At 35.0% G+C, this 26,811-nt stretch overlaps 1 protein-coding gene and 1 long non-coding RNA gene across 4 annotated transcripts; one reads left to right on the top strand and one right to left on the bottom strand.

Annotated features, from left to right (window-relative positions):
• Positions 1-1,422: 1,422 nt before the first annotated feature.
• LOC109799957 (uncharacterized) lies at positions 1,423-5,978 on the bottom strand. 2 transcript variants are annotated; one of them, XR_014430702.1, is made up of 3 exons: positions 4,787-5,966; positions 3,373-3,501; positions 1,423-2,405 (listed from the first exon to the last, which is right to left on the bottom strand). It is a non-coding gene; the product is annotated as an uncharacterized LOC109799957 (long non-coding RNA). The 2 variants fall into 2 exon arrangements; XR_002239915.2 differs by having other exon boundaries at positions 1,424-2,405; positions 3,330-3,501; positions 4,787-5,978.
• Positions 5,979-23,157: 17,179 nt separating this feature from the next.
• On the top strand, positions 23,158-25,653 carry LOC109801525 (UPF0496 protein At4g34320). 2 transcript variants are annotated; one of them, XM_083066266.1, is made up of 3 exons: positions 23,158-23,339; positions 23,490-23,584; positions 24,240-25,653. In XM_083066266.1, the coding sequence occupies exon 3, from the start codon at positions 24,258-24,260 to the stop codon at positions 25,371-25,373; it is 1,116 nt and encodes a 371-aa protein (XP_082922392.1). In that variant the 5' UTR covers positions 23,158-23,339; positions 23,490-23,584; positions 24,240-24,257; the 3' UTR covers positions 25,374-25,653. The 2 variants fall into 2 exon arrangements, with proteins under 2 accessions (XP_082922392.1, XP_029127373.1); XM_029271540.2 differs by having other exon boundaries at positions 23,158-23,584.
• The last annotated feature ends 1,158 nt before the right edge of the window (positions 25,654-26,811 follow it).

Here is a 26,811-nt window from a genome sequence, read left to right on the forward strand (position 1 = left end):
TCATTACAGGGAAGAGGTTTTGATAAAATCATCTTGGGGTTATGGAAATAGAAAGACATTATTGTCTCTAATGCCTAAAAATTGTGTTGATTAAGAAGTAAAACAACATTACATAATCATTAATAAAAAAGTATAGCTTAATTTTATTTTTTTTAGCAAATCATTGTATCTTATCAATTATTGGAGGTCCTTAATCTACTTGTTTGCAAGTTGTCTTTTCATCACAAAAAACTATCAAAATATATGTCAACTTGGTTCTTACCAACAAATTTTTCGGTAAACCCAGTTCTAAAATTTAATTCTTTGATTTATTTTATTTTCCATATATATTTAGGTACAACATAACTAATGAACTTTTTTTACTACAACAATATGCTTTGGACCGAGAAACATCAATTGAAACAGTTACTAAATTTTATCAAAAGGACTTCATGGAAAATGTTGATCTTTTGCAAAAGGTAAATGTCTCAACATGGACCCATAATATTTAATATTTATTTTTTGGTGCAATTAATATGTTATATATGTTATGGTAATGTTTTTTTTAATTCATTTGTAACAGATATTTGTTCCTATTAATGATGGACAAAACCATTGGTATCTTCTAGTGGTTGACATGCTTGATAAAACTCTTCATATGTTGGACTCTAAACCAACACCATCAACAACTCAATTAAGAAAGCGGAAAGTAAAAAAATTGGTAATTTATTTATGTATTTTATGTATTTATATAAGTATGATTTGTAATAAACCTTTTATATTTGTCTTATTAACTAATTTTGTTATATGTAGGCTATGTTTTTAGAAGAAATATTGTAGGACCCTTCATTCTATGACGGTCACAATGCTGTCAAGCCTATAATATCTGATTATGATTTGAAAGAACCAGCTGAACTTGGCGAACAAGTACATGGATCGTAATATCATAATCAACCATTTTTAATTTAAATTTTAAATTTCTATATTACAATTATTATAATTTTCATATAATTATTCGAAAACTTGTTACACATTAAAATTATATATTTATTCGTTTTTAGGAATGATTGCAGTGTTTGGGTTGCTGAATGGATGCGTGAGTGCATTTGGAGTGATCGATATGAAAAAATTTCTGTAAGTGTTTATATCAAGCCAAAAATATGACAATTGACTTTTTAATTTGCATAAAATAAAATTAACCACTTGTATTTTGTTATTGACAGGTGAAACCTAAAAATAGGATGCGTTTAGCTATTGATTTAGTTCTTGATGATTACAATGATATCAAGAATAAAGTTGTTCATAGGGCTTTTCAAAATTGGGACGAGGTTCAAGCTAAAAGGAAGAATCTAGTCAAAATTGGATGATTGAAGATTTTTGAGTTTGGATTAAAAAGTTTTCTTTACTAAGCCAGAATTTAGTTTTGTTATCTCAATTTGAACTTTGGTTACTACATGGTTGTTATTCATTTTCTAACTTTTTTGATTTCTTATTTATCATTTACTACATGTTGCTTTACTATGGGAAAATGAATTTTATATTTTACAGTGGGTCAAGGTGAGTAAGCCAACATGGGCCGGACCGACCCGTTTTGATAGCTCTTTTGTTTAAGAATGATTATTATGCCATGTTTACCTTCATGAAAGTGTATTTTCTGAAGAAAAAAAAAATATTACCTATATAATTAATACTAATACTAAGATATAGAGCACTATCATTCAAATAATACAAATAATTAATACAATAAACAAAATTAATACAATCTACACTAAAGCCCAATATGCATCACAAATAGAGTAAATTAATGTACAGTTCAAAATCTTAATAATGAATAAATAACCTCATCTATAACAACATATAAATTCATTTTACATATTCATACCTGGATGAAACACTCCACCAATAATTTGATCTTTAAATATTCCACGAACTACACCATGGTAATAATCAATTTCACCAAATAAGAAATTTTCACGTCCTCCACTAGTAAGAAGTATAATAATTGTTATTTTTTTTGCAATGACCAACATAAAAGCAGGGTCCATCTATTTAAAAAGCTAAATAAAACAATAAGTAATCATGATGTATACCCTTTGCCAATAAAAATCCAAAAAAGTATAAAAGAAAATTAAATAACCTAAGGACATTTCATATACAATATTCAATTGAATAGAACGATTGTTCATATAAGATGAGGATGATATCCATATTACACTTTTTCAACATAACTACTAATTTCAATTTTACAAATACATTACCATAAAAATTGACAATATATACTAAACAAAATATAAGTTTCTTAATAGGTAACTATTACAGTCTAGGCACTTTGTGCCTCTATTAAAACTAAAATAAAATTTAGAAATAAATGTATGTTGCTTTAACAGGTACTTTGTCCTTCACTCCTACCATCTTGAATTTAACACCTGGATTTCATAATAATGTCAATTAATTATTTAAAATAAATTAATAATAAAAGGATATAATAGTCTTACAAATGTGGAGACCAAGGCGGTTTTTAAGAAAAATATTTCTTTTATATAGAGTAAGTATAGAAGAAAAAGAAGATATACATAATATTTTTCTTTCATTTTTCAAATTATAATAAATAGTTGAAACGAAACTTAACTCATAAATGATAAGAACACTAATACACCCACATGAACGATAAAACTATAACCAACAACATCATATGGTATATTCAAAGTATGCATTCTTAAAATTGTTATAAGATGAAAACAAACAATACAACGCCATTAATAAAAGATAAAAAAACCCATAATCAAAATATACCATTAATATAACTTAGAACCTATTAGACAATACATATGCATTAATCATATGTGTTTGGAAAACAGTTCAACACCAATTCAGGGGGCTTTTTCCACTTTCTAATGCAAAAAAACCAAACCAAGTGGTGTGTTGCATTTGGATTACGATGAACGCAACTGCAAATAACCATAAAACTTCATAAAATGAACCAACTTTGCAAAAAAAAAAATCAATATAGAAAATATGATGAAAAATAGCTTCTTCACTTTAGCTTTGTAGCATTCAACCTTCTCATTCAATAACTCTAATTCAACTTGGTTTGTGCCACTAATTCGTGCAAAATTTGTAACTCTGTATTAACCACATCAAGTTCAACCTTCAATTTTTTAATATCATCTTCAATAATACTAGAATTCTCAACATTATCGCTAAACAACCCATTGTTGTTGTCGCTAGAAGAACCAAAACCCTCCATTGAATGTAACCTTGTTGCTTCTAATTGTACTTTTAAATTGTTATTTTCTCTCTTAAGCTTATTGAAGATATTTGCATGAAAATCATTTGTAGGAGGGTCATACCAACTGAAATAATCACAATGTCTTAGAGACGCATTATAGTTACCACAACCATGGAATCTTCTGGCTGGATTATCCTCAAACCACGAGGTTTTCAACCTGCTTCGATCACCACACTTGCATACCAGTGGCAGTGTCAAAATGGGACCATTTGATGAATTATTCATGCTACCACCTGAACATGTAGAGTTGTCCATTAACTATAATTTGTGGCTATACTTTCTATTTCTAATATTCAAAACAAAATTTCATTATACCATTAAATAAATGTAAATGCAAACAACAATAAACTTCAAAAATAAATATGTATACTTAACTAATATTCAGAAGTTCAAAATACAACAAAATTTCAGCTTAAATATAAAACATGGGACACTAATCTAAAGGATACAAAAAAATGACAGGGTACCCATGAACAACATACAATATAAGTTGTGTTACAATTAACCAAAAGTCAAAAATTTTAGAAATTAAATAATCAGGAAAAACATAATCAGAACAAAATATATCAAAATTCAATATGAATGAAATGCATGTTGAAAAATAATCCAATTCTTCTAAAAAATTAAAGATTAAATCACATCAAAGAAGCACAAGCTATACACGCTACCTTTAAATGCATATCACAACCTAAAGCATTAACAAATACTCAACTAATATTGAGAAGTTCCAAATACAACAAAATTTTAGCTTGAATGCAAACATGGAACACTAATTTAAAGGATCAAAAACACATGAAAGGGCAACAAAAGGTAGCATACAATACATTATACAAGTTCTGTTCAAATTAACCAAAATTAATGATTTAAAAAAAAAACATAATCAGAACACAATATATCAACATTCAATATGAACGAAATCGATATTGACAAACATGCATAACTTAAACATGCACATAGTAAAAAATCAGAACCATAAGCATAAGCGATTTCAATTAAAACATGCATAACTATAAAATGCACATAGTCAATAATCGCATCACAAAACAACATTCAAAAATACCCAAATGATTTATCCATTATCAGAACATATCATCTTGCTAAACTCATTCGCATTAATCGAAAAAAATATAATTTAAACATTGCAAACAAAACAATCCACCACAAACCCTAAATAACAAATGAAACAACATTGACACAATGGAAACCAAAACAATCTACCATAAACCCTATATGTGAAAGGAAACGAAATTCAAACAATGGAAAAAATCCACCACAAACCCTAACCCCCAATTAAAAAAATCAAAAAAAAATTAAATACCTGTCAAAAAATTAATATTAAAGACAAAAACGGATTGGTTAAATAAACCCTATATGTGAAACGAACCGAAATTGAAACAATGGAAAAAATCAACCACAAACCCTAACCCCTAATCAAAAAAATTGAAACAAAATTTAAATACCTGTCAAAAAATTAATATTAAAGACAAAAATGGATTGGTTAATTTCGAATGGAAATACCTAAGATCTGTGGAAATACTGGTGAATGCAAAGCAACCTAGTGAGAAAAAAGAATGGTCGACAGCAACGATGAGAAAAAACGGACAAATCTTCCTTTGCAAGCCAATAAAGGTCGCCACTTGCTAACCCTTCCGACCGAGATACAACAATCACGAAACTCTCGTCACTCATGCGAAGCCTTCCGAGTAAGATGAGACAACCACGAAAGTCTCAAGTATCAATGGCAGAAAAGAAAACTAATGTTACAAATATGAAAGATGATTGTAATAGTTATAGGTTAATAAAGTACTTATGTGCAATAAAAAGTTGAAAAAAAGGGGGACTTAATAGCAAAATTTTTTAATTTCAAATTTAACTTGACCTGGCACAATTAAATTAAATGTATATAAATTATTGGTCCACGTATGCAAGGTACCGAAACCCTTTAAAAAACGAGGGTGCGATAGAATTTGTCAATATATTATTATTTTGATTGTTTATGTATTGTTATGATAGTAAGTGTCATGATTATGTGATATAAAGCATAACCCAATTAACATGTTTTGTATGACACATGATGTAGTTGGACAGCGATCACACAGTTAGTTCACCATGGAATGCTTTTATGCTCCTATTGGTTATTTCTTTTGGTGCTGGAAATGGAATGTTCAACATGCAGTTCGTAAGAGAGGATCTTCATATGGTGCTGGAGATGGCACAAGAGTAGCAAGTGAAATAAATGGCCACAACGGTCAAGAAATTAGCCCATAAAACCTAGACTCTGTGATTTAAACCCCATTAAATCAAATAAATTTTTCAATCAACAAAGTGATGGATTTCATTTTTTGTGTTTATGAGTTTATAAATTGGCAAGTGTATTTTCCTCTCTTGAGAAAAAATACTGTACATTTTTAAATATAAGATTTAGAGTGTATGTTTTTTTTTGGTAATACATAGCTAAAAGGAAAAAAGCGAAAAAAGAGGACACAAAGAAACTAAATTCTCCTAAACAAAACACCTGAACTATCTGCTTGAAGCAGAGATCACAACCCAACAGGGATTTCATCAATGATTACCAACTCGCTTCTACAATTTGGACCCCACATGGAAAGAAAATTTGCACATTGGTTACCTTCGCATAAGGAGTGCACCAGCGACGTCCTCCAATCACGACCCAACAAATCTTTTATCTCCATGACTAACACCGCATACCTGTGAAAAGGCTCCCTTGACCCTAAAACTAGGTTGATAGCATGGAGGGAATCAGACACGCATATCACGTTCCTGAAGTTTCTTTGCAATCATTAATCCCTTATGAATAACTCTTAATTATGCATGAAGATTATCTGTAATTCCCACGTCACCATAGAAACCACATTGCCACCTCCCAGAGTTATCCTTACATAATCCCCCATATCTTGCTGGACCAGGAGAACCCAACGCACTCCGGTCTATGTGAATCACAACCTGGGCCAAACTAGGAAGGATACAAGGTACCCATCTTTCCTCCTGGTGCACGACCAACTGACGAAAAGTCCTCAAGATTAGACCATATAATCCCCAAGTACGTGAAGCAATCACATGCGATGGGATCTTGTTATTTTTAAACAGAAGAGAGTTCCTTGCCAACCAAATCTCCCATAATACCACCAGTCCTAATACCCCATGTACAGTATACCAACCTCTTAACCAACTAGATTTCGCCAAAGTGGCTCTCGTCACCAAAATTGTGATACCCATACTAGCCCAAACAGCCATTGCATTATTGCACTCAAAGAACAAGTGATATAAGTCTTCACGACTAAAGTGGCAGTTAAAACAAAACGTATCAAGGCCCACATGCCTAGCCCATAGCAACTGTTGAGTGGAAATAATGCCATGTGCCAGTTGCCATGCAAAGAACTTCAGCATTTCCGGTGCCTGCAACCTCCAAAGCAAGTCCAAGACTCCCCTGAGGCGTGACCAGGACAAGCCAACAACCATCTATATCCCGATTTTGCAGAATAGACGTCTGATAGTGAGTCATTCCACACCACAACGTCAGGTAAGGAAGCGTGTAAAGATACGTGACTCGAGAGAATCTTATCACTTAAGATAGGCGTTATTGGCGTGTAAAGCTGTTGTAAGCGCCATTGCCCCTGCACAAAGACATCCTTCACCTTCAACACTACATCTTGAAAATGGACATACGGGACAGCTAAGCACAAAGGAGAAGCGTCTAGCCATCTGTCATACCAAAAGGAAACATCACCTTGTCCAAGTTGCAGATGGAAACCTTCCCGAAGAATTCCAAAGGCTTTAGATAAGGAGGACCAGAAAAAAGATCCTTTTGGGTATAATCAAAAGATTTTTTTTCAAAGTTTTTCTAATAAAAATAAAGCATATTTTTTTTAGAGAAATTTTTAAAAATCTTTCTAGATATATATCCATACATACTCTTGTACTCTATGATTCTATGTTGTTAAATAATTTTTTTACAGAATGGAGGTTAAAGTATGAATATCTTCTCAAAATATGAAGAAACTAATTTAAAGAATAATGAAAGGAAGGATGTGTAAATAAGAAAATTATCGATAACAATATTTTTTTTATCTATAAAATTTACAATGACAATACTAAAATTTGAATTTAAAATTATGAATATTTTACTTCAACTCTTCACTATTAAAATTAACAGTGATATAATTTATTGTCTGAAAAATTATCTTTGACAAAAAAATTATATTATAAAAAAGATATAAAAACAAGGAAGAATCACTATTATGAAAATATATATATATTTAACTTGTCAACCTTCTTAATCATCTTCTCAATTTTTTTTAAGTTCTTGTTGGATTGCCTTTATAATTGATAACAACTCCTTTTATAATAAAGTATAAGCAACACAAATCTTTCATCGTTAATGGTTTCTATGAACTAAACCACAAATTAATTAATGTTCTATATTTAGTTAGCCAATAATAACAACATTATTATCTCTAAGTAATATGTAACAAATATCTACCTTGCTTGAATTCCTCAACTCATTTTGGCTTTCACATTCTAATAGTATTCTTCCACCTGCTTCGATGTCAATCAGAACTTCCAATGACAACTAATGCTAAATATGTTTTTCTTATTTAAGTTTATTTTAATTTGTATAACAAATTATTATATAATTTTTAAATTACGTACAAAGTTATAAAATTGAATTAATATCTCTATCATGTCAACATAAAAAATACAATATTATAAAAAAATAATGATAAAGACTAAAAAGATTAAAAAATTGCAAATATAAAAACTAAAAAAATTTATCTTAAATTATAAGGAACTAAAAATGATTGAAAAATATAAGTATTATAACGACCCGCCAGGTCATTTACACTTAACGAATCATAATCGTAACTAGCAACGAAAATAAAATAAAACTAAGCTACCTAGAAATTCATATACTTACATGACCTTAATATACAAGTCATAATATATACACAATAAAATTTTATCCAACACTAAAGCAGATAACAAGTGTATGTGTGTGTATATACAATTAGCTTGGCCACGATATAGAAAGTAAAACCTAGTTGTTGGTCAAACAATACACTACACTAATTTCACAAGTATATAACTCCAAAAGATCTACATTGCCATCATCCAACATAGCCTCAAAACAAGTTTCATCAGTAACATATCCCTGGTTTTCTCTCATACCAAATATGATTGTAGACACCCAATTTTTCCGGGGGGCATACAAACAAGATAGGACATCAGAGGGCCCAAAAACCCAAATTAACTTTTTTTAGTGGCCTGGAACGGGCCGTTCCCAAGTCCGGAACGGGCTGTTCTCGAATTGGAACGGGTCGTTCCGAGGCTTCTCAATGGCCTAAAAATTGTTAGCTGGAACGGGTCGTTCTAGACCAGAACGGGTCGTTCCAAACTAAACAAATGGCCTAAAATCTGTACCCCGGAACGGGCCGTTCTGAAATCAGAACGGGCCGTTCTGGTTCACCGGAACGGGCCGTTCTGATTTCAGAACGGGCCATTCTAGGGTACAAATATACAGCATAATGTTCAAATTCGGAACGGGCCGTTCCGAATCCAGAACGAGTCGTTCCGGCCCACATCTGATGCCTATAAATAGAAAATCTCGGCCAACAGTAGAGGGACCTCCAAAATTTCGTCCAAAGCTCCATAGAGCTCAAAATTTCTCCCTTTTTTCTCTCTCTTTCTCCTATTGTATTTCTTGAGTTTTGTGAGGCTTATTGTAGTGTGAAAGGTTGCCACAAAACACCTAAAACCTCCATAGTTGAAGATCCAATAAAGCTTGTCACGAGGTATTACTCATCAATCTCTTGTTTTATCTTTGTCTTCTTTTATTTTTACATATTACTATAATAAACGCAATTATGTAGATATTTTAGGGGTTTACCGTGTAATTTAAATTTCAAGCATGTAAATAGTAATTCATAAAGCGGATCTAATATTTAATTTATTATTTCTTATCTCATTAACTTCATCATAGGGTACCGATTAAGGGCGTTGTAGGGGTGCTTAATACCTTCCCTACACGTAACCGACCCCCGAACCCGATTTTGGTTATCAAGGCCATTATTGGACCTTTTAAAAATCTTTTCTTTTTCCAATGTTTTGGGTAAAATATTGGTGGTGACTCCTAAGAACCTATTTTCAAAACCATTGATTAAGGATTAGTCTAGCGTCCGGGCATTCCTTAATTGATGAGATCTTTAAAAGAATGTCTAAACCATTAGTCGCGAGATCGAAAATTTTCGGGTTGCGACAGATGGCGACTCCACTGGGGAAGTTTAAAGAGGGTCAGACCCATTTAATTGATGAAGTTAATAACATAAAAATAATAATTTAAATATTTTTCTCCTTTACTTTATTTGCTTTATTTGTTTGGCTTTAATATTTGTTTGTTTGCTTATTTAAATTGTGCACTTGTTTGAAATAAAATTGTACACAAACCTTTGCACACAACAGTTCCCCCTACACCCGGGGGCATGAGGGTATTAACCATAGGGAGTGGTTGACGTACGACCGGCCCAAGTTTGGCCTTGGAGCCTGCGAGCCTTGTCGGAAATCACACTCAAGGTGATAACCGGTTACTCTAGCCCGAAATACTGTGACAGACCTTAGAGTTTGCCAGGTGACGGCGACAGAGATACTGGGTCCCTATAATGGGGGCACCTTGGGGGCCTTAAAGACCAGTGAGATTAGAACCGTCCTATACAACACACTTTTCTTGACGGGGACCACAGACCAAGGATTTGAACACAATCGTTCGTGGGTGTACATTGATTGAGCATGTGTGTGTGCATTTGTTCGTACTATTTCTTCTAATAAGAGTGGATTGGAATTTTAAAATAAGCAAACATATAATAATAAAATAATAAAAAAATAATAATAAAAATTTTATACCCCTTCGTACATTCTTAGGTCAGCATTCCATTAACATCATATAGATAGTTTCCTTTTTGTAAAAAAAAAACTCAATAAAAGAAGTCTCTTATTTACCATGCATCATTCCCTTTTAGATAATAGAAACATGATAAAGATTAGGCAAAAAAAAAAGATGACATGCATTCTAGATTAGCTCATTAATCTCATTCATTTTATTTTATTAGCTAAGGAGGATTAGGTTACAGTATGTATAGAAAGTTAAGAGAAGTGAATGCTCTAATATACGACAGTACCTGCGCTCTAAAGAAAAGCCCAAATCGATTTTAAAACAATACTATGGTGGGGCACTTGCTTTGATATGTTTTTTTTTTAAGTAATTCTTCTTAGAATCTCGCTTAATACTGTCAAAATCTATTTGAGCATTCACATATAAATAAATCAATGAGACTGACATTTATTATTCTCAACTTTTTATACATTCTGCATTACATTCATTTAGAGAATATCCCTCCTTGAAAAAGAATAAATGAGAATAAAAAGGAAAATTAACCTATGTGCGTTAGTCGGAAGTAATGGAAGCAAACCATGCATAAAGAGTTTAGGGTAAATCATCAAGATGCCCTAAGAGGACAAAGCCGTGTCGTGCAACCGTGAAATCTAGGCGGAATAGGAATGGACGAATCCACACTCCTAACGAGTTGTAAGCACCTGAGGAGGATGAATCTCTCAAACACTAAAGCAAAGCGATTAGAGCTTTCTCGAAAGGTGATTTCAACAAGAGAGAAGCATTGCTTGTTAAGAAACTACTAGAAAGAAAACCTACAAAGGGCGTTCTAGGCAAAAAAAAAAAAAGAAATGTTTGTTCGAGATGAAAATCGAGAGACAGCTTGAATGTTCTTCTTGAGACTTCATAGTAAGCTCTATCATTGCTTCTACCCATTCCTACATCTCAGGAAAGATACGGGTTGAGAACACCTTCATGAGAGAAGAAACCAAAGGACCTCCCTCTACATGATATCTTCTGAAGTACCACATCCAAGCAAGTGTGGGACTAGCCCTACAGTCTGACAACCTAGGCCTCTCTAAGGGGCAACCTCCCTCTACTTCTCTGTGTATGAATCACGAACTCGGGGCATGCCTGGGCCCTCGAGCTACATTAAAGAGGCACGTGTAGATTGAAAATTCCATTTTTATGCCATACACTTTTCTACTTCATTTCTCTTCTCCCTTTTATCTACTCTAAGCCTTGTCAACAAACCATAAATGAACAAGTACATTTGAAATAAGGACATCATTAGAAACAATGGCTTTATACACACAAAAAAATAAAGATCAATCAAACTTGGCATGACTTGTGGATAAAAGCCCAAACGAAATCAGTGCAAGGGGCATCCCCCTTTAATGGAGTAATGAAAAATGATCACAAATGCTGCAAAGACAAAGGCCCGACAGGAAACCCACTAAGGGGGCTGCGCAAAAATTAGGGCAAGATCTGCTAGGCAACCCACGATTAAAAAGGGTAGCCTAGGCAAAAGTAAGGATCAAAAGAAAATGTCTGCTAGGGAACACATCTCAAGTAACCTAGGCAAAAGTTAGGACAAAGCAGCATCCCGAGCTGAAAACCGAAAGGCAGCTCGAGAAGATCATTTAATCAATATGCAATCCCTAGTCAACGCTTAACTCTGAAGGAAATAATAAGCTAACGCGGAAAATGATTTCCTCACTTTGAATGTGCTTGTTCATCAGCCTAAACCACTAGCCTACCTCGGCCAGCCATTCTTCTATAAATCATTTTTGAAAAAATCATTTCTACCAAAACTTTTACAAAAAATATATATATATATCCTCTTCCTTTCTTTCCTCTTGACCTATATGGCATTAAGATAAATTTGAAAGATACACGGAGTATGCACAATGAACACTCACAAAGAAAAGATGGAGGTGTCCTAGAACAGAGTCTAGGTACACCTGATATAAGGGCTAACATATCACATCCGGTACAAGCGAGAGGGCTGAACTACACAAACCTCAGGTTCAAGAAGTAACACTGAATTCGACAAGGCTAAAAGCTAACAGTCCATGTCATTGATCAATGCGCATAGATTAATTTCTTGAAAGTAAAAAAAAATTCATTTTAAGCTTTAGCATAGAAGCATCATTGCATAACATGCATATGGCACAAGCGTGCACAAAAGGGTATAAGTTCTTTTTTTAAAAAAATCCAATCCATTTCTGCTTTGCATTTTCTTTTGCATTTTTTGCATTCTTTGTGTGTGTCTATCCATCACTTGTTGGAGGAATCAAGAGGCCGAAGCATTCATAAAAGCTCAACAATCAAACAAGCAAGCCTATAAGCATGAAGAGGCTATCGCACCTTGCTCTTCACCAAATGAAGGATAATTCAAAAAATGTCAGACCAAGAATGACTTCCTAACCAAAGTCAGAAGTGGCTTCCAAAACAATACTCGTCAATAAAGATTCAGCAAATAACATCATCATGAGAATAGATCCCTCCACCAATGATGATAATAAAAAAGCAAAAAATGAAATTCAAAAAAATCCATCACAAGCAGACGCCTGGAGAGGAATTACAATACTCACCTTGACAAGAACAACACCAAACTCTTACCAACCATCCCACAATAAAGGCGCCTGGAGAGGCATCACAATATTCACATGGCAAGGGCACCACCTACCAGTAATCCTCGTCTTCATCAGACGTCCTCCAAAAAAAAGGGAGGGGCAATCACATTATCATCATTAGCAGGCAGCCTGGAGAGGCCAGGCATAATAATACTCATCATTTACTCCTTTTCCCACCATCACAAGGGCACCACCTACTAGCAATCCTCATCTTCATCAGACGTCCTCCCAAAGAAAAGGGGAATCACATCATCATCATCAGCAGGTAGCCTGGAGAGGCCAGGCATAATAATACTCATTATTTACTCCTTTGCCCACCATCACAAGGGCACCACCTACTAGCAATCCTCGTCTTCATCAGACGTCCTCCCATAGAAAAAGGCCAATCGCATCATCAACATCAGCAGGCAGCTTGGAGAGGCTAGGCATAATAATACTCAGCATTCAGCAGGCGGCCTGGAGAGGCTAGGCATAATAATACTCAACATTCAGCAGGCGGCCTGGAGAGGCAGGCATAATAATACTCAGCATCAGCTGGCGGCCTGGAGAGGCCAGGCATAATAATACTCAACATTAGCAAGCGGCTTGGAGAGGTCGGCACAACAATACTCAACATCAGCAGGTTGAAGAACTGGATCTCCACCTCATTATCACAAGAGAAACAATGGAGCTTCTACTCGAAGACTGAAGATCAGGTGTACAGTTTGTCAACCTTGTTACCCAATAGAGTACGCAATCAATGCTCAACTGCTCTAAAGGGTGAGGATACAAGCAAATACATTTTTCCAAGGGAAGCAACGTAGAAGCATCAACACAGAGACGAGAAGAAGACCCGGACGAAATGTCTACGTCTTTACTTGCCTTTGGAAAAGCAACACAGCTATTCCAAAGGACAAGTAAAGAGGGGCAACTGTAGACACCCAATTTTGTCCGGGGGGCATACAAACAAGATAGGACATCAGAGGGCCCAAAAACCCAAATTAACTTTTTTTAGTGGCCTGGAACGGGCCGTTCCAAAATCGGAACGGGCCGTTCCCAAGTCCGGAACGGGCTGTTCTCGAATTGGAACGGGCCATTCCGAGACTTCTCAATGGCCTAAAAATTGTTAGCTGGAACGGGTCGTTCTAGACCAGAACGGGCCATTCCAAACTAAACAAATGGCCTAAAATCTGTACCCCGGAACGGGCCGTTCTGAAATCAGAACGGGCCGTTCTAGGGTACAAATATACAACATAATGTTCAGATTCGGAACGGGCCGTTCTGGCCCACATCTGATGCCTATAAATAGAAAATCTCGGCCAACAGTAGAGGGACCTCCAAAATTTCGTCCAAAGCTCCATAGAGCTCGAAATTTCTCCATTTTTTCTCTCTCTTTCTCTTATTGTATTTCTTGAGTTTTGTGAGGCTTATTGTAGTGTGAAAGGTTGTCACAAAACACCTAAAACCTCCATAGTTGAAGATCCAATAAAGCTTGTCACGAGGTATTACTCATCAATCTCTTGTTTTATCTTTGTCTTCTTTTATTTTTACATATTACTATAATAAACGCAATTATGTAGATATTTTAGAGGTTTACCGTGTAATTTAAATTTCAAGCATGTAAATAGTAATTCATAAAGCGGATCTAATATTTAATTTATTATTTCTTATCTCATTAACTTCATCATAGGGTACCGATTAAGGGCGTTGTAGGGGTACTTAATACCTTCCCTACACGTAACCGACCCCCGAACCCGATTTTGGTTATCAAGGCCATTATTGGACCTTTTAAAAATCTTTTCTTTTTCTAATGTTTTGGGTAAAATATTGGTGGCGACTCTTAAGAACCTATTTTCAAAACCATTGATTAAGGATTAGTCTGGCGTCCGGGCATTCCTTAATTGATGAGATCTTTAAAAGAATGTCTAAACCATTAGTCGCGAGATCGGAAATTTTCGGGTTGCGACAATGATCATTGTAGTCGAATCACATGAAAACATGCAAGGGTAAGTTAATATTCAAAGAATCAACATAATCAATATAGAAGTAAAAACAACTATACTATCATCATAAACAACTCAACTCAATTCAACACAGTATCAACTACTACCAATTAAAAATACAACATATTAATAACTTGAACAACACTACATTAACACCTCAATTTGCAACAAACAATGCATCTCATCACAAGTCAAACATCACATATAAATAATACAACTTAATCAATACATCATATGTTACAACTATATGTGTCATCACACATTTCAACTAAGAGATCTCCTACAACACAAGTGAACAATCTAAGTGACTTGACATATCGAACCAACAACCCAATCTTTTCAATCCAACTAGATCGACAACCAATTTGGATAAAAGTCCACGACACAACATGATTTCTCAGATTTTGTCTCTTAAACTAAGAAGTCTAGTATTCCTATTAGGATAGAACAACTTGAGTATGAGCCTACCACGACATTAGCTAATTTAACTAAGCCACATATGAGATTAACTCATCAATTACCCTTCAAATACTACATACACCCTTCTAGTATTTAGTTAGGAATTTTAGTCTCCAACTTTGTACCTTACTCTATTTTGATCACTTTATACACATATGTTTTAGCCTTGTCCACATACATATCAACATCAGTCACTTATAGACAATATGTCTTGACTTGACCCACACATCGCATCAACTAAGGTCCAAGAGGAGACTCAACTATCCACTTCAAGGGTCAACTTCTCAAGAAAGGTTGACCAACAAATTGGATTATAACACAACATCCTCACCATGGAATATACAACTTTAAAAACAACTTTTCTTCTAGTTCTAGGTCAATCAACACAATGCCATCGAGACAGGGTGCCCTTTACATCGCCCATGCCCAAGATCATATAACCTGCACCTGACGTGGATTAGGTAGAGTCCCTTGGACCCTCATGCCTAGCATGACAAAGTTCCACTTACGACCTCAATCCAACTCAACATGATTCTCTCTCCTCACGTCCAATGCCAATCTAGGTAGAGTCAATTCACTCAGTTCACATTCGACACCATTCAATCTATGCCCAACACCAATTCAACCCGAGAAGATTATCTTTCCTCACTCCTAGTGCCACCAATCTTGTGCCCAATGTGAGCTAGACAGATTGCCCCTGATTGAACCATGTTTGACGCCATAAAAGCGTACCTTGCTTGATGACGAGTTCTACACTTGCAAACATACAAATTTGGCTCTCCACACCTGAAACTTAGACAATCCCAACATGCAATGGTAAAATAACCCCTACACATCATATGGAACTCATTTCTAGTCATAGAAACAACATGCAACACCAATTTGGTCAAAACCATCAATTTTCTTATCAAGAAAAACAAAAACAAAGAGTTCAACCATTCAATCTTCTCAATCATCCAACACAGCAACATAAATGCAATCACATAGTAACTATTTCAATCACAACTTCAACAATCACTAAAGAGAAATGTTCTAGCCTTTTTTTTTACCTCAACTCCAAGCATAAAGATGATGAAGGAAGAAGAAGAACTCGAATCACACACCGAGACAACTTCACACCTATGTCAATCCTCAACTTCAACAGTTTCGTATCACCAACCAACTACTCAATTACTAGCTTCCAAAACTCCAAGGGCTAAAAAGAAGAACAATTCTTAAAAACTAGAACTCTTCTCTTTAAGTTTTTTGAAGAAACAAACTTATGAGATCTACTTTTTGAGAAAGACCTTATGTATCATTCTCTTATAGGTCAAACTTGACCTATGCTTAGAGATACTCCTAAACAACTCCAACTCATAAGAAATTCTACAATTCTAGAGCTTCTCAACAATTTAACAACAATCAACACAACACAAATTTTAATAAAATTAACAACTATTAAAAACATACAATGTTACAAGAATAGAGACTAAAAAAAATCTATTTTAAACTTAAAAAAGAAAAAGTGAAAACCGTATAAACTTTTAAAAAAATTAAACTAATTTTTAAGCAATATTATTTAATAAAAAATTTGGTTGACCAAAAGATAAATCATAAAAATATTTGTTAGCACCGTTAGGTTCGGTGTCACGCAAACTTTTATTGAGCGAATTGGTGCCACCTTGATAGGAGTTTCTCCGGCAAAAGTCTTTTAAGATTTTAAACAAACCTTAATAATAACAAATCCAACAAATGTTACAAGTCAATCCGTTGTAGCATTCTCTCGCACGTCTTCAATGAATATCGCTAATCCTTAATAAAATGATAGTTTCTTCAGGATATTTATTTCAGGGGCCAATGCTAATTAGCCTTGTGGAATTAAAATATCATTAGTATTCATATTAAAATAACTAAAAGAAAAAGAAAAAACCTTATCAATTTGTGCCGACTGGGGTAGGATGCAATGCAATGAAAGAAGTCACGTACTTGAAAAGTAACATATGCTCTGTGTTTCAATCAAAGTTTTCTACGAAGTATTCAATAATTTATATTTGCACAAATTTTTTAAATAAATAATTAATTTTATTATTTTAAAATTTTAAATATTCAGAAGATTTTTGGTCAATCAATTTCGGAGAATGTATATTTTTATTAAATAATAATATCTCGGGTATGCTTCCAAAAAAACATATTTTTATTGAAGAATTTTACTTTTTATAATTGACCCTTTTATCATTTGATCTAGCTTTGTTCTTGTGCTCTCATATAAAATATTTATGATCTCTACAATTTCAGAAATATTATTTTTTTCTATTAATTTTTAAATCTTATATAGAAAATAATAAAATGTTTTTCGTTAATTAGTTAAAAAGGATTTGATTAATTTTACTGTAAAAATTTTTAAAAATAAGAAATAAAGAGAAAATAAAATAATACTGATATAATTATTTAAAAAGCACAAAAATATTTTTATTATAAGCACTCTTAATATTTTTATTATTTATACTTTGCTACTATCATACGATTCAATTTTTATAATATGCATCTTCTACGCGATAATAATTAATCCAATGAATATTTGTCATAATCTAAACTTTTTAATTAAAAAAGCCTTAATTACTGTTTAGAAACTGTCGCTTGTGTTATATAAATCAATCTTGAGAGGGATGGTGAGATGAATTTGTGTTCCGGCCAAAGGTTGGACTAGGGTTTCTTCCTAGATTAAGCCTCAAAGCCAGAGCATTCAAAAGTGTAATCTGTCGTCTTAACTCTAGGGTTTTAGGTTTTATATTTTCTTGTTTGCGGGCCTCATGGGCCCCGAGAATGAGGGGATTTCCTTAACCGTTTTCATAGAGAACATTTGATATTAGAAGTAAGATTTCTATCCTTAATTCTCGGATCAACGTGAAAAGTGAGGCTTGTTCGGATACTGGCCGATACCATCTAGGCCGAGTCCATACTGGCCAATACCAACCAGGCCGAGTCCATCCTGGCCGATACCAACCAGGCCGAGTCTATCCACCGACTAGGCTGAGTCCATCCTGGCCGATACCAACCACGCCGAGTCCATCCACCGACTAGGCCGAGTCCATCCTGGTCGATACCAACCAGGCCGAGTCCATCCACCAACCAGGCCGAGTTCACCAGCGTGACCGATATGAGATCGGGCTTTTACCGAGATCACCATCGTTGGGGGGGTATCAGGTTAAATTCTGATTGCTCCTATGCATGGGCCAGAACCAAGTCGGCCGTATTCCGACTCCTCCCTTGACCGTATCAGAAACATACTGAGATGGTACACTTGCCTTCCAGCCCTGAGCATTATAGGCGAAAGGGCTTGGCTAGTCGGTTGTTTTTCGATGCCTCCGTTGAACGTATCGGAACCAGACCGAGACGGTACACTTACCTTCCAGCCCTGAGCATTATAGGCAAAAGGGCTTGGCTAGTCGGTTGTTTTTCGATGCCTCCGTTGAACGTATCGGAACCATACCGAGACGGTACACTTGCCTTCCAACCCTGAGCATTATAGGCGAAAGGGCTTGGCTAGTCGGCTGTTTTCCGACTCCTCCCTTGATCATATCGTGAATGGCGAGTTGGTGGATCCTCCCGAGGATGATTGAGCTTTACTTTAGAATGTTGTGTTTTTCTTTATGTCTTCGTGTTTTTGCTAATTGTTGTCAAGAACTATTGTGATCTTCTTTTTCGAGTCCTATATGAACTTTGCGCGTTGCTCTTGATATTAGTTGAACGACTTTATGTGTGTGTGGAGTAATTGCCGAGATGTTGATTATTGTAAAATCATGATGAAAATTCTAAGTTAAAATTTTTTCCAAGTAATAATCCAAATGCCGACTCAAATTTTAAGTGTAAAATTTCCCAAGTAAAATGAAATTTTGACTAGCGAATCGTCCAAGTACCGATTCATGTTTTTAATGGAAAATTTTCCAAGTTAAAATGAAATTTGGGCAAAACCAGTCTCCCAAATTCCGACTCGTATAACGAGTGGAAAATTTTCTAAGTTAAAATGAAATTTTGGCAAAACCAGTCTCCCAAATTCCGACTTGTATAACGAGTGGAAAATTTTCTAAGTTAAAATGAAATTTTGGCAAAACTAGTCTCCCAAATTCTGACTGGTATAACGGTGAGAAAATTAAGCTGTGATTGCGAAAGCTCTGACTCAGAGATGTAAGTGCAATATTTTGTTAAAATCAATAACCAAGATAGGAGATAAAGGAGATTAACCTAGCTTGAAAATCAATCGTATGCATAAGTCCTTCCAAAACCCGACTTACCTTAGGGAGAAAATGACCAGGTTAAGGATTCCCTTTCGAATACTGAGAGTCGTTCGGATACCGATTTCAAGAGTTTGATGGGGGTGAGCTGGCCTTTTTGATTTATACTCGCCCAGTCGGATTTTTACCGATCAATCACGAGTTTGGTCTTCGAGTTATTTATACTCGCCCAGTCGGAATTTTACTGATCAATCACGAGTTTGGTCTTCGAGTTATTTATACTCGCCCAGTCGGATTTTTACCGATCAATCACGAGTTTGGTCTTCGAGTTATTTATACTCGTCCAGTCGGATTTTTACCGATCAATCACGAGTTTGGTCTTCGAGTTATTTATACTCGCCCAGTCGGATTTTTACCGATCAATCACGAGTTTGGTGCCTTTAAAACAACACACCTGTCAATCATGGAAAGATAAAAAAGATGGTATTTAATAAAATGGGAATTATTGGTTAGTCTTTCACATTTTTATAAGGAATAAAAATCTCTTGGGACGACCCCAGCTTCTCGGCTTTCAGCTGCCCTTTTGTTGATTTGTCCTTCCTCCGTCTTGATGTGACTTAGAGCGAAAGCTCTCACCTCCGACATCGTTTGGCAATTTGCTCTCTCTAGTGCGATGTCGAAAGCACCAGACCTTAACCCCTTTTGAAACGCAATGACCGCCATCCTTTCATCCAAAGATGCTATCCTCAAAGCAACCTCGTTGAACCTTTGCAAAAAATCTTTCAACAACTCCTCGTGTTGCTGTTTGAGATCAAACAAGTCTGACGTGATCGGCGATTTCTTTTTGTTGGTTGCGAACTGCGCCATGAAAAGCCGACTAAAGATGTCGAAGTCGGTGATTGATTGGTCAGGAAAATCACTAAACCAATCAAGGGCTGCTTTTTTGAGCGTGCCCATGAACAGCTTGCAGCGAATTTCCATGCTCCCACCACAAATCAGCATTTGTGCTCGGAAATCCGTCAAGTGTTGACTAGGATCCTGGGTTCCGTCAAAAGGTTCCACCTGGGGGACCCGATGATCCCTCGGGATGATCTCGGTCTCTATAGCCTCCGAGAAAGGTCGAAAATCCCTAGGAACTTCCATCATGACATCTTCCTCCGCCGTTCGGGTATTGGTCGTTATCATAGCCTGCATCTCATCCGCTCGCCTCCTGATCTCCTCGTTTTCTCGCTGGATGGCCTCCTCCCTTTCTCTGGATCGTGCATTCTCCTCTCTCAAGCCATTGATCAATGCCATCATCTCCTCCATGTTAGGGTGTTGTGGGTCGTTGTTCGATGTGCCGCCTCTCGCCATGGTAAAGTGCAGGTTCTTCTATATGATTTGGGGCGCAGGAAAAGTTTTACCGTAACCCCACGGTGGGCGCCAAAATGTTCTAGCCAAAGGTTGGACTAGGGTTTCTTCCTAGATCAAGCCTCAAAGCCAGAGAATTCAAAAGTGTAATCTGCCGTCTTAACTCTAGGGTTTTAGGTTTTATATTTTCTTGTTTGCGGGCCTCATGGGCCCCGAGAATGAGGGGATTTCCTTAACCGTTTTCATAGAGAACATTTGATTATTAGAAGTAAGATTTCTATCCTTAATTCTCGGATCAACGTGAAAAGTAAGGCTTGTTCGGATACTGGCCGATACCATCCAGGCCGAGTCCATACTGGCCGATACCAACCAGGCCAAGTCCATCCTGGCCGATACCAACCAGGCTGAGTCCATCCTGACCGATACCAACCAGGCCGAGTCCATCCACCGACTAGGCCGATTCCATCCTGACCGATACCAACCAGGTCGAGTCCATCCACCGACTAGGCCGAGTCCATCCTGGCCGATACCAACCAGGCCGAGTCTATCCACCGACTAGGCCGAGTCCATCCTGGCCGATACCAACCAGGCCGAGTCCATCCACCGACTAGGCCGAGTCCATCCTGGTCGATACCAACCAGGCCGAGTCCATCCTGGCCGATACCAACCAGGCCGAGTCCATCCTGGCCGATACCAACCAGGCCGAGTCCATCCACCAACCAGGTCGAGTTCACCAGCGTGACCAATATGAGATCGGGCTTTTACCGTGATCACCAGGTTAAATTCTGATTGCTCTTACGCATGGGCCAGAACCAGGTCGGCCGTATTCCGACTCCTCCCTTGACCGTATCGGAAACATACCGAAACGGTACAATTTGCTAGCAAGTTAGGGATTAATTTAAATAACAAAAACTTTTGAAAAAAAAAACAAAGTAACATATTTCAGATTTTTTTTGAAATTATATTTCAGATATCTTACTTTGTATTTATCCATTATTATTTTTTATTTTGTTATTTACTGTCATTTACTTTATTTGTTGCCCTTCAAGTACACTGAGATGGTATAAAAATATAAAACAACACAGATGTCTGAAACATATATAGCAGCTAGACTGAGAGTTCCTTTCAAAATCCCACCTTCCAAGTGTAACATTATGACTTTAGAAGCAAAAACTAGAATGTTGTCTTTTTCTCCCTTTTTACTATGATTCATGCTCTTCTTTTTATATTATCTTAATACAATAAATTCGGATGTAGAAATTAGAATGTTCCACTTGTTTTATCAAGAGAAAGTTAGATCCAAACTTAACAATTTAATGATTTTGTTTGTTTTCATATTACAAGGGAGATATTTATTGAGTAAAGCTCCCTCCATATTAATATAAGGACACAACTATTAATATCCTCCTCAGATTTTATTGATAAGAAAAATAAGTTTTTTTACAGTTTGACACATATATTTTTTTAAGATATAAATTTAATTAAAATATAATTATATTATAATATTTTATATTATTATTTAATTATATATTATTATATAATAAAACTGTTTTTTATAATAATTATTTTAAAATTATATATAAAATATTTTTTATTAGTTGATAGTGTAGAATTTTTCACTAAAATAGAATTTTTTTAAAAAAATTTTTTACCAAAAAAGCACCTTAAAAAAAATTTATCAAAAAACCACTTGTACCAATTTATTTACCCAAGTAACACCTTTCACTCTTCAGAATTCGGTTCTCGAGGAATCGAATTCTGAGCTGTTAATTTTTATTTTTTTTGCGTTTTGGATCTGAGCATGGTGTAAAACTAGATCTAGAACGGCCCGTTCTCCTTTCAGAACGGCCCGTTCCGGATGAAAAAATACACACATGACGAAGGGATCAAAACAGGTCATTCTGCTTGGACGTAACAGTTTCAAAATTAACAGACTACGCGTGCAAGCAGAACGACCCGTTCTGCTTAGAGAACGGGCCGTTCAAGTTGCAACATTAACATACAACCTGAACTACAAACAGAAAAGAAAAAAAAATTAAACATACTCAGAATTCAGCTCTCCAAGAATCGAATTCTAAGCAAAACAAAAAACAAAAAAAAATTGAAATTCAAAATTCGGTTTCCTGGAGACCGAATTCTAATGTGAACAGTAAAAGGTGCTACTTCTATAAATAAATTCGAACAGTATTGTTTTAGTAAAAAAATTTTAAAAAAAATTTATTTCAGTAAAAAATTCTGATAGTGTAAGTCAAACCGCATAAAATAAGATAAAAATTGAAATGTATATCTTAGTAATTTAAGGGGGAAAAACCAAAACGTGTTTATGTGGAAACTTGTTGAACAAATAACGCAAGATCTAAAAGGAATCTAGTTGTTGTTTCACCTTTTATGTTCTTCCGAGACTTGTGCTACTTCACTTTGCTTAACCCTTGCCTTGTTTCATAGCTCCTTTGCGCGTTGAGAGGATAATCTTTGCCACTACACGGAGACACCCAGAAGCAGAAGCGAGTTTTCCAAGAGAGAGAGAAGGTGCATTGCTTTGCTTCCCGCGTCTTCACATAGTTTTTCTTATGCGTGCAAGTCATTGACACACCTCAAAGCTCCCACATTTGTTGTTAAATAACACTTGTATTTCTCTTCAACATCTTCTTCCCACTCAAGTTCTTTCCCTTGTTTTAGAAAGAGGTTTAAAGGGTGACACCTTCGGTTGTTGGATCTAGCTCTCGTCGTAATCACTGTCTGGGGCTTCTTATCTTCTTCAATCGCTTTCAAAGGTTTGAACTTTACAAAATTCTCTATCTGGGTCTGTTAGATTCATTCCACTTGTTCATGATTCTTCATAACACGGAGTCTTGTGCTTTTTGTGATTCCTGTGGTACGGTATAGTTTCTCATGTATGCAAATCTATGAGATAGAAATAGTATCCATTAATTGATTTGTTTGAAGTTGATTGTGATACGGTAAGGTTTCTCATGTGTGCAAATCTGTGAGATGGCACTAGTGTCCATTAATTGGTTTGTTTGAAGTTGATTGTGATATACTGATATGCTAAAGTTTCTCTTGTATGCAAATCTATGAGATGGGAATAGTATCCATTAATTGGTTTGTTTGAAGTTGATTGTGAGATGCTATAATGTGTGCAATTCTGAGATGTCAATAGTATCCATTAATTGGTTTGTTTGAAGTTGATTGTGAGAAGGTAAAGTTTCTTATGTGTGATTGGTTTGTTTGAAATAGATCGTATTTACCCTCAAATTTGTTGGGTTTATTAGGCCAAGATTTTTGTTCTCAGAATATTGCACCCATAATCATAAACAGGGTACTTTTTACTTTACCAATTGTTTAAGGAATTTCTTGGTGGAACTGATGTTTTTGCCCCCTCATAAACTGGTTCTGGATTTGAAATTGATTCTGTTTTTTCTTTATTAGGTCATTTTAATTGAAGAAATGGGAGGGCATATAAGCAAGAAGGCCCCTGAAACATCATCTGGTATTAACCTAAATACTGATATGGCAACTGAACTGAGGTCATATGAAGCTGCCTGCAAGATCGACTCTGATTTGCAGTCTTTTGACACCACCCTTCAAGTTCGAGCGAATCAAGTCATCAATACTCTTGCAGTTGGAGTCGAAGTTCGGTCCCTTTCGTTTGAGTCTCTCAAACAAGTCACGGAATGCCTTCTTGAGATGAACCAGGAAGTTGTCAAGGTAATCCTTGACTGTAAGAAAGATATATGGAAGAACCAAGAACTGTTTGAGCTTGTTGAGGAGTACTTTGATAACAGCTTGCTGACTCTAGATTTCTGTACTGCATTAGAGAAGTGTCTGAAGCGAGCTAGGGACAACCAGTTGCTTATCCTCGTGGCTCTTCAACAGTTTGAAGACGAAACCGGGTTGGAAAAGAAGCACTATACAAGGACATTACAGGAACTGAAGAATTTCAAGGCAGCTGGTGACCCTTTCACTGAAGAGTTCTTCCAAATGTATCAATCTGTTTACAATCAGCAGATACTCATGCTTGAGAAGTTGCAAGTCCGGCAAAGCAAGCTTGATAAGAAAGTGAAACAAATCCATATCTGGAGGAAGGTGTCAAGTATGATATTTGTTGCTACAGTTGCTGCTGTGTTGATCTGTTCAGTTGTGGCTGCAGCAATTGCTTCTCCACATGTTGCAGCTGCTATAGCTGCTGTTACTGCAATCCCAATTGGTTCAATGGGAAAGTGGATTGACTCATTGTTGAAGAACTACGAAAATGCTATGAAAGGACATAAGGAAGTAGCCATCTCTATGCAAGTTGGCACCTATGTTGCTATAAAGGACTTGGACAACATTCGAGTTCTCATCGAGCGGCTTGAAGTTGAGATCAAGTCTCTTTTGCAGAATGTGGATTTTGCCATTGAGGAAGAAGCTGTGAAGGTTGTAATAGAGGAGATCAAGAAGAAGTTGGAGTGTTTTATGAAGAATGTTGAAGAATTAGGAGTACAAGCTGATACATGTAGCCGAGACATTATAAGGGCTAGGACTGTGGTTCTACAAAAAATCATAAGGCTTCCCCACAACTGAAGATGTTATTATGTTTTGTCAACCAGAATTCCATTCATTGTTGCTTCTTGGAGGATTCACCTAATCTTGTTGCTTATGAAATTTGATGTTTTTCAGTTATCATTGATTCATGAAAACTTGGGTTTGTGTTGTAAATAATGGGAAGCTACTGACTTATAGCCACTTGGTATATGTAGGAAGCTAAAACTTATTCTTTTGTGAGACAACATTGTACCAATGTATTTGATTATATTTTGTAAGATATATTTATGTTTTAACATATAGATTGTTGGCAGAACTATTATCTGAGTCTTAATATAACTTGACATGATGATTGATTACTTTTCCTTCATATTAATTCTATATATGAATCATAATTAGATTAATTATAATATTAAAAAATTATATTAATTTATTATTTATAAAAAATATAAACTTTTTATATAAACAAAAACAATATGAATGTTTACTAATCTTTTTTATAACAGTGATAAATATCAGTTATTTTTTAAAATTGATTTCTATAAAAAAAAATCAATTAAAATATATATGTAAATAAAATATCATAAATACAAAAGTATGCGTAAATAATGATTAACATACTTTTGCCTTCGTATAAATAGAAAAGAAAAAAAAAACCTCAATTACATATATTTTAACAAAAACTTACATTACTTGGTGAATCGAATAATAAATTATTGTCTTTCTTGGCCAATTTTTGTAGTCTTCTAATGCATCTTGCGAATCAAAAGAGAACATCTTCTGATATTTCGTTTAAACCATTAAAAAATAACGTAAAAAAAAATCTAAAACTTCGTACATAGACATTTTATTTTAAAATAGAAGTATGATTTCTTCACCACTCAACATTAAAGATATACCTTTTGTAGAAAGAAAAAAAACAGTAAAAAGTATTGCTGAATGCCACGCAAAAGAATTGTGGTCGAAGGAAAAATAAAAAATATATACACCATTGGTAACTATTCCAAATTATCTTACTTTAAAATAATGTAATTACCTTAATTAAAATTAAAATATTTTATATACATTGATCATAATTAAATTAATTATTTCATATTAGAATATATACTCATTGCAATAATATTATTACTATATTTATATATTTATGAATTAAAAGAATAAAATAATATAGTAGTTGAAAAAGAATAAATATAATTGCCATATTTTTTGTTGTTGTTACAATTCTCATATAATATTTACTATTTATTATTATAATGATAATAATTAATAAATTATAGATTTTTGGTGCTAAGGATCTTTTACTTAATTATTATTATTATTTTATTTGTGAATATTAATTACTACTCACTAGTGTAAACTCAGGAAAGGTAGACTACTGGAGTTAACCTAGTGATTAGGTGAGAAAGAGTTTATGAGAATTTAGTTTCAATCTTATTATGATTATTTTTGTAATTTTTAAAAAAAAATCAGAAAAGAT

Source organism: Cajanus cajan, chromosome 11, assembly GCF_000230855.2.
Source record: "Cajanus cajan strain Asha chromosome 11, NIPB_CcT2T_4, whole genome shotgun sequence".
NCBI classification, from domain to species: Eukaryota; Viridiplantae; Streptophyta; class Magnoliopsida; order Fabales; family Fabaceae; genus Cajanus; species Cajanus cajan.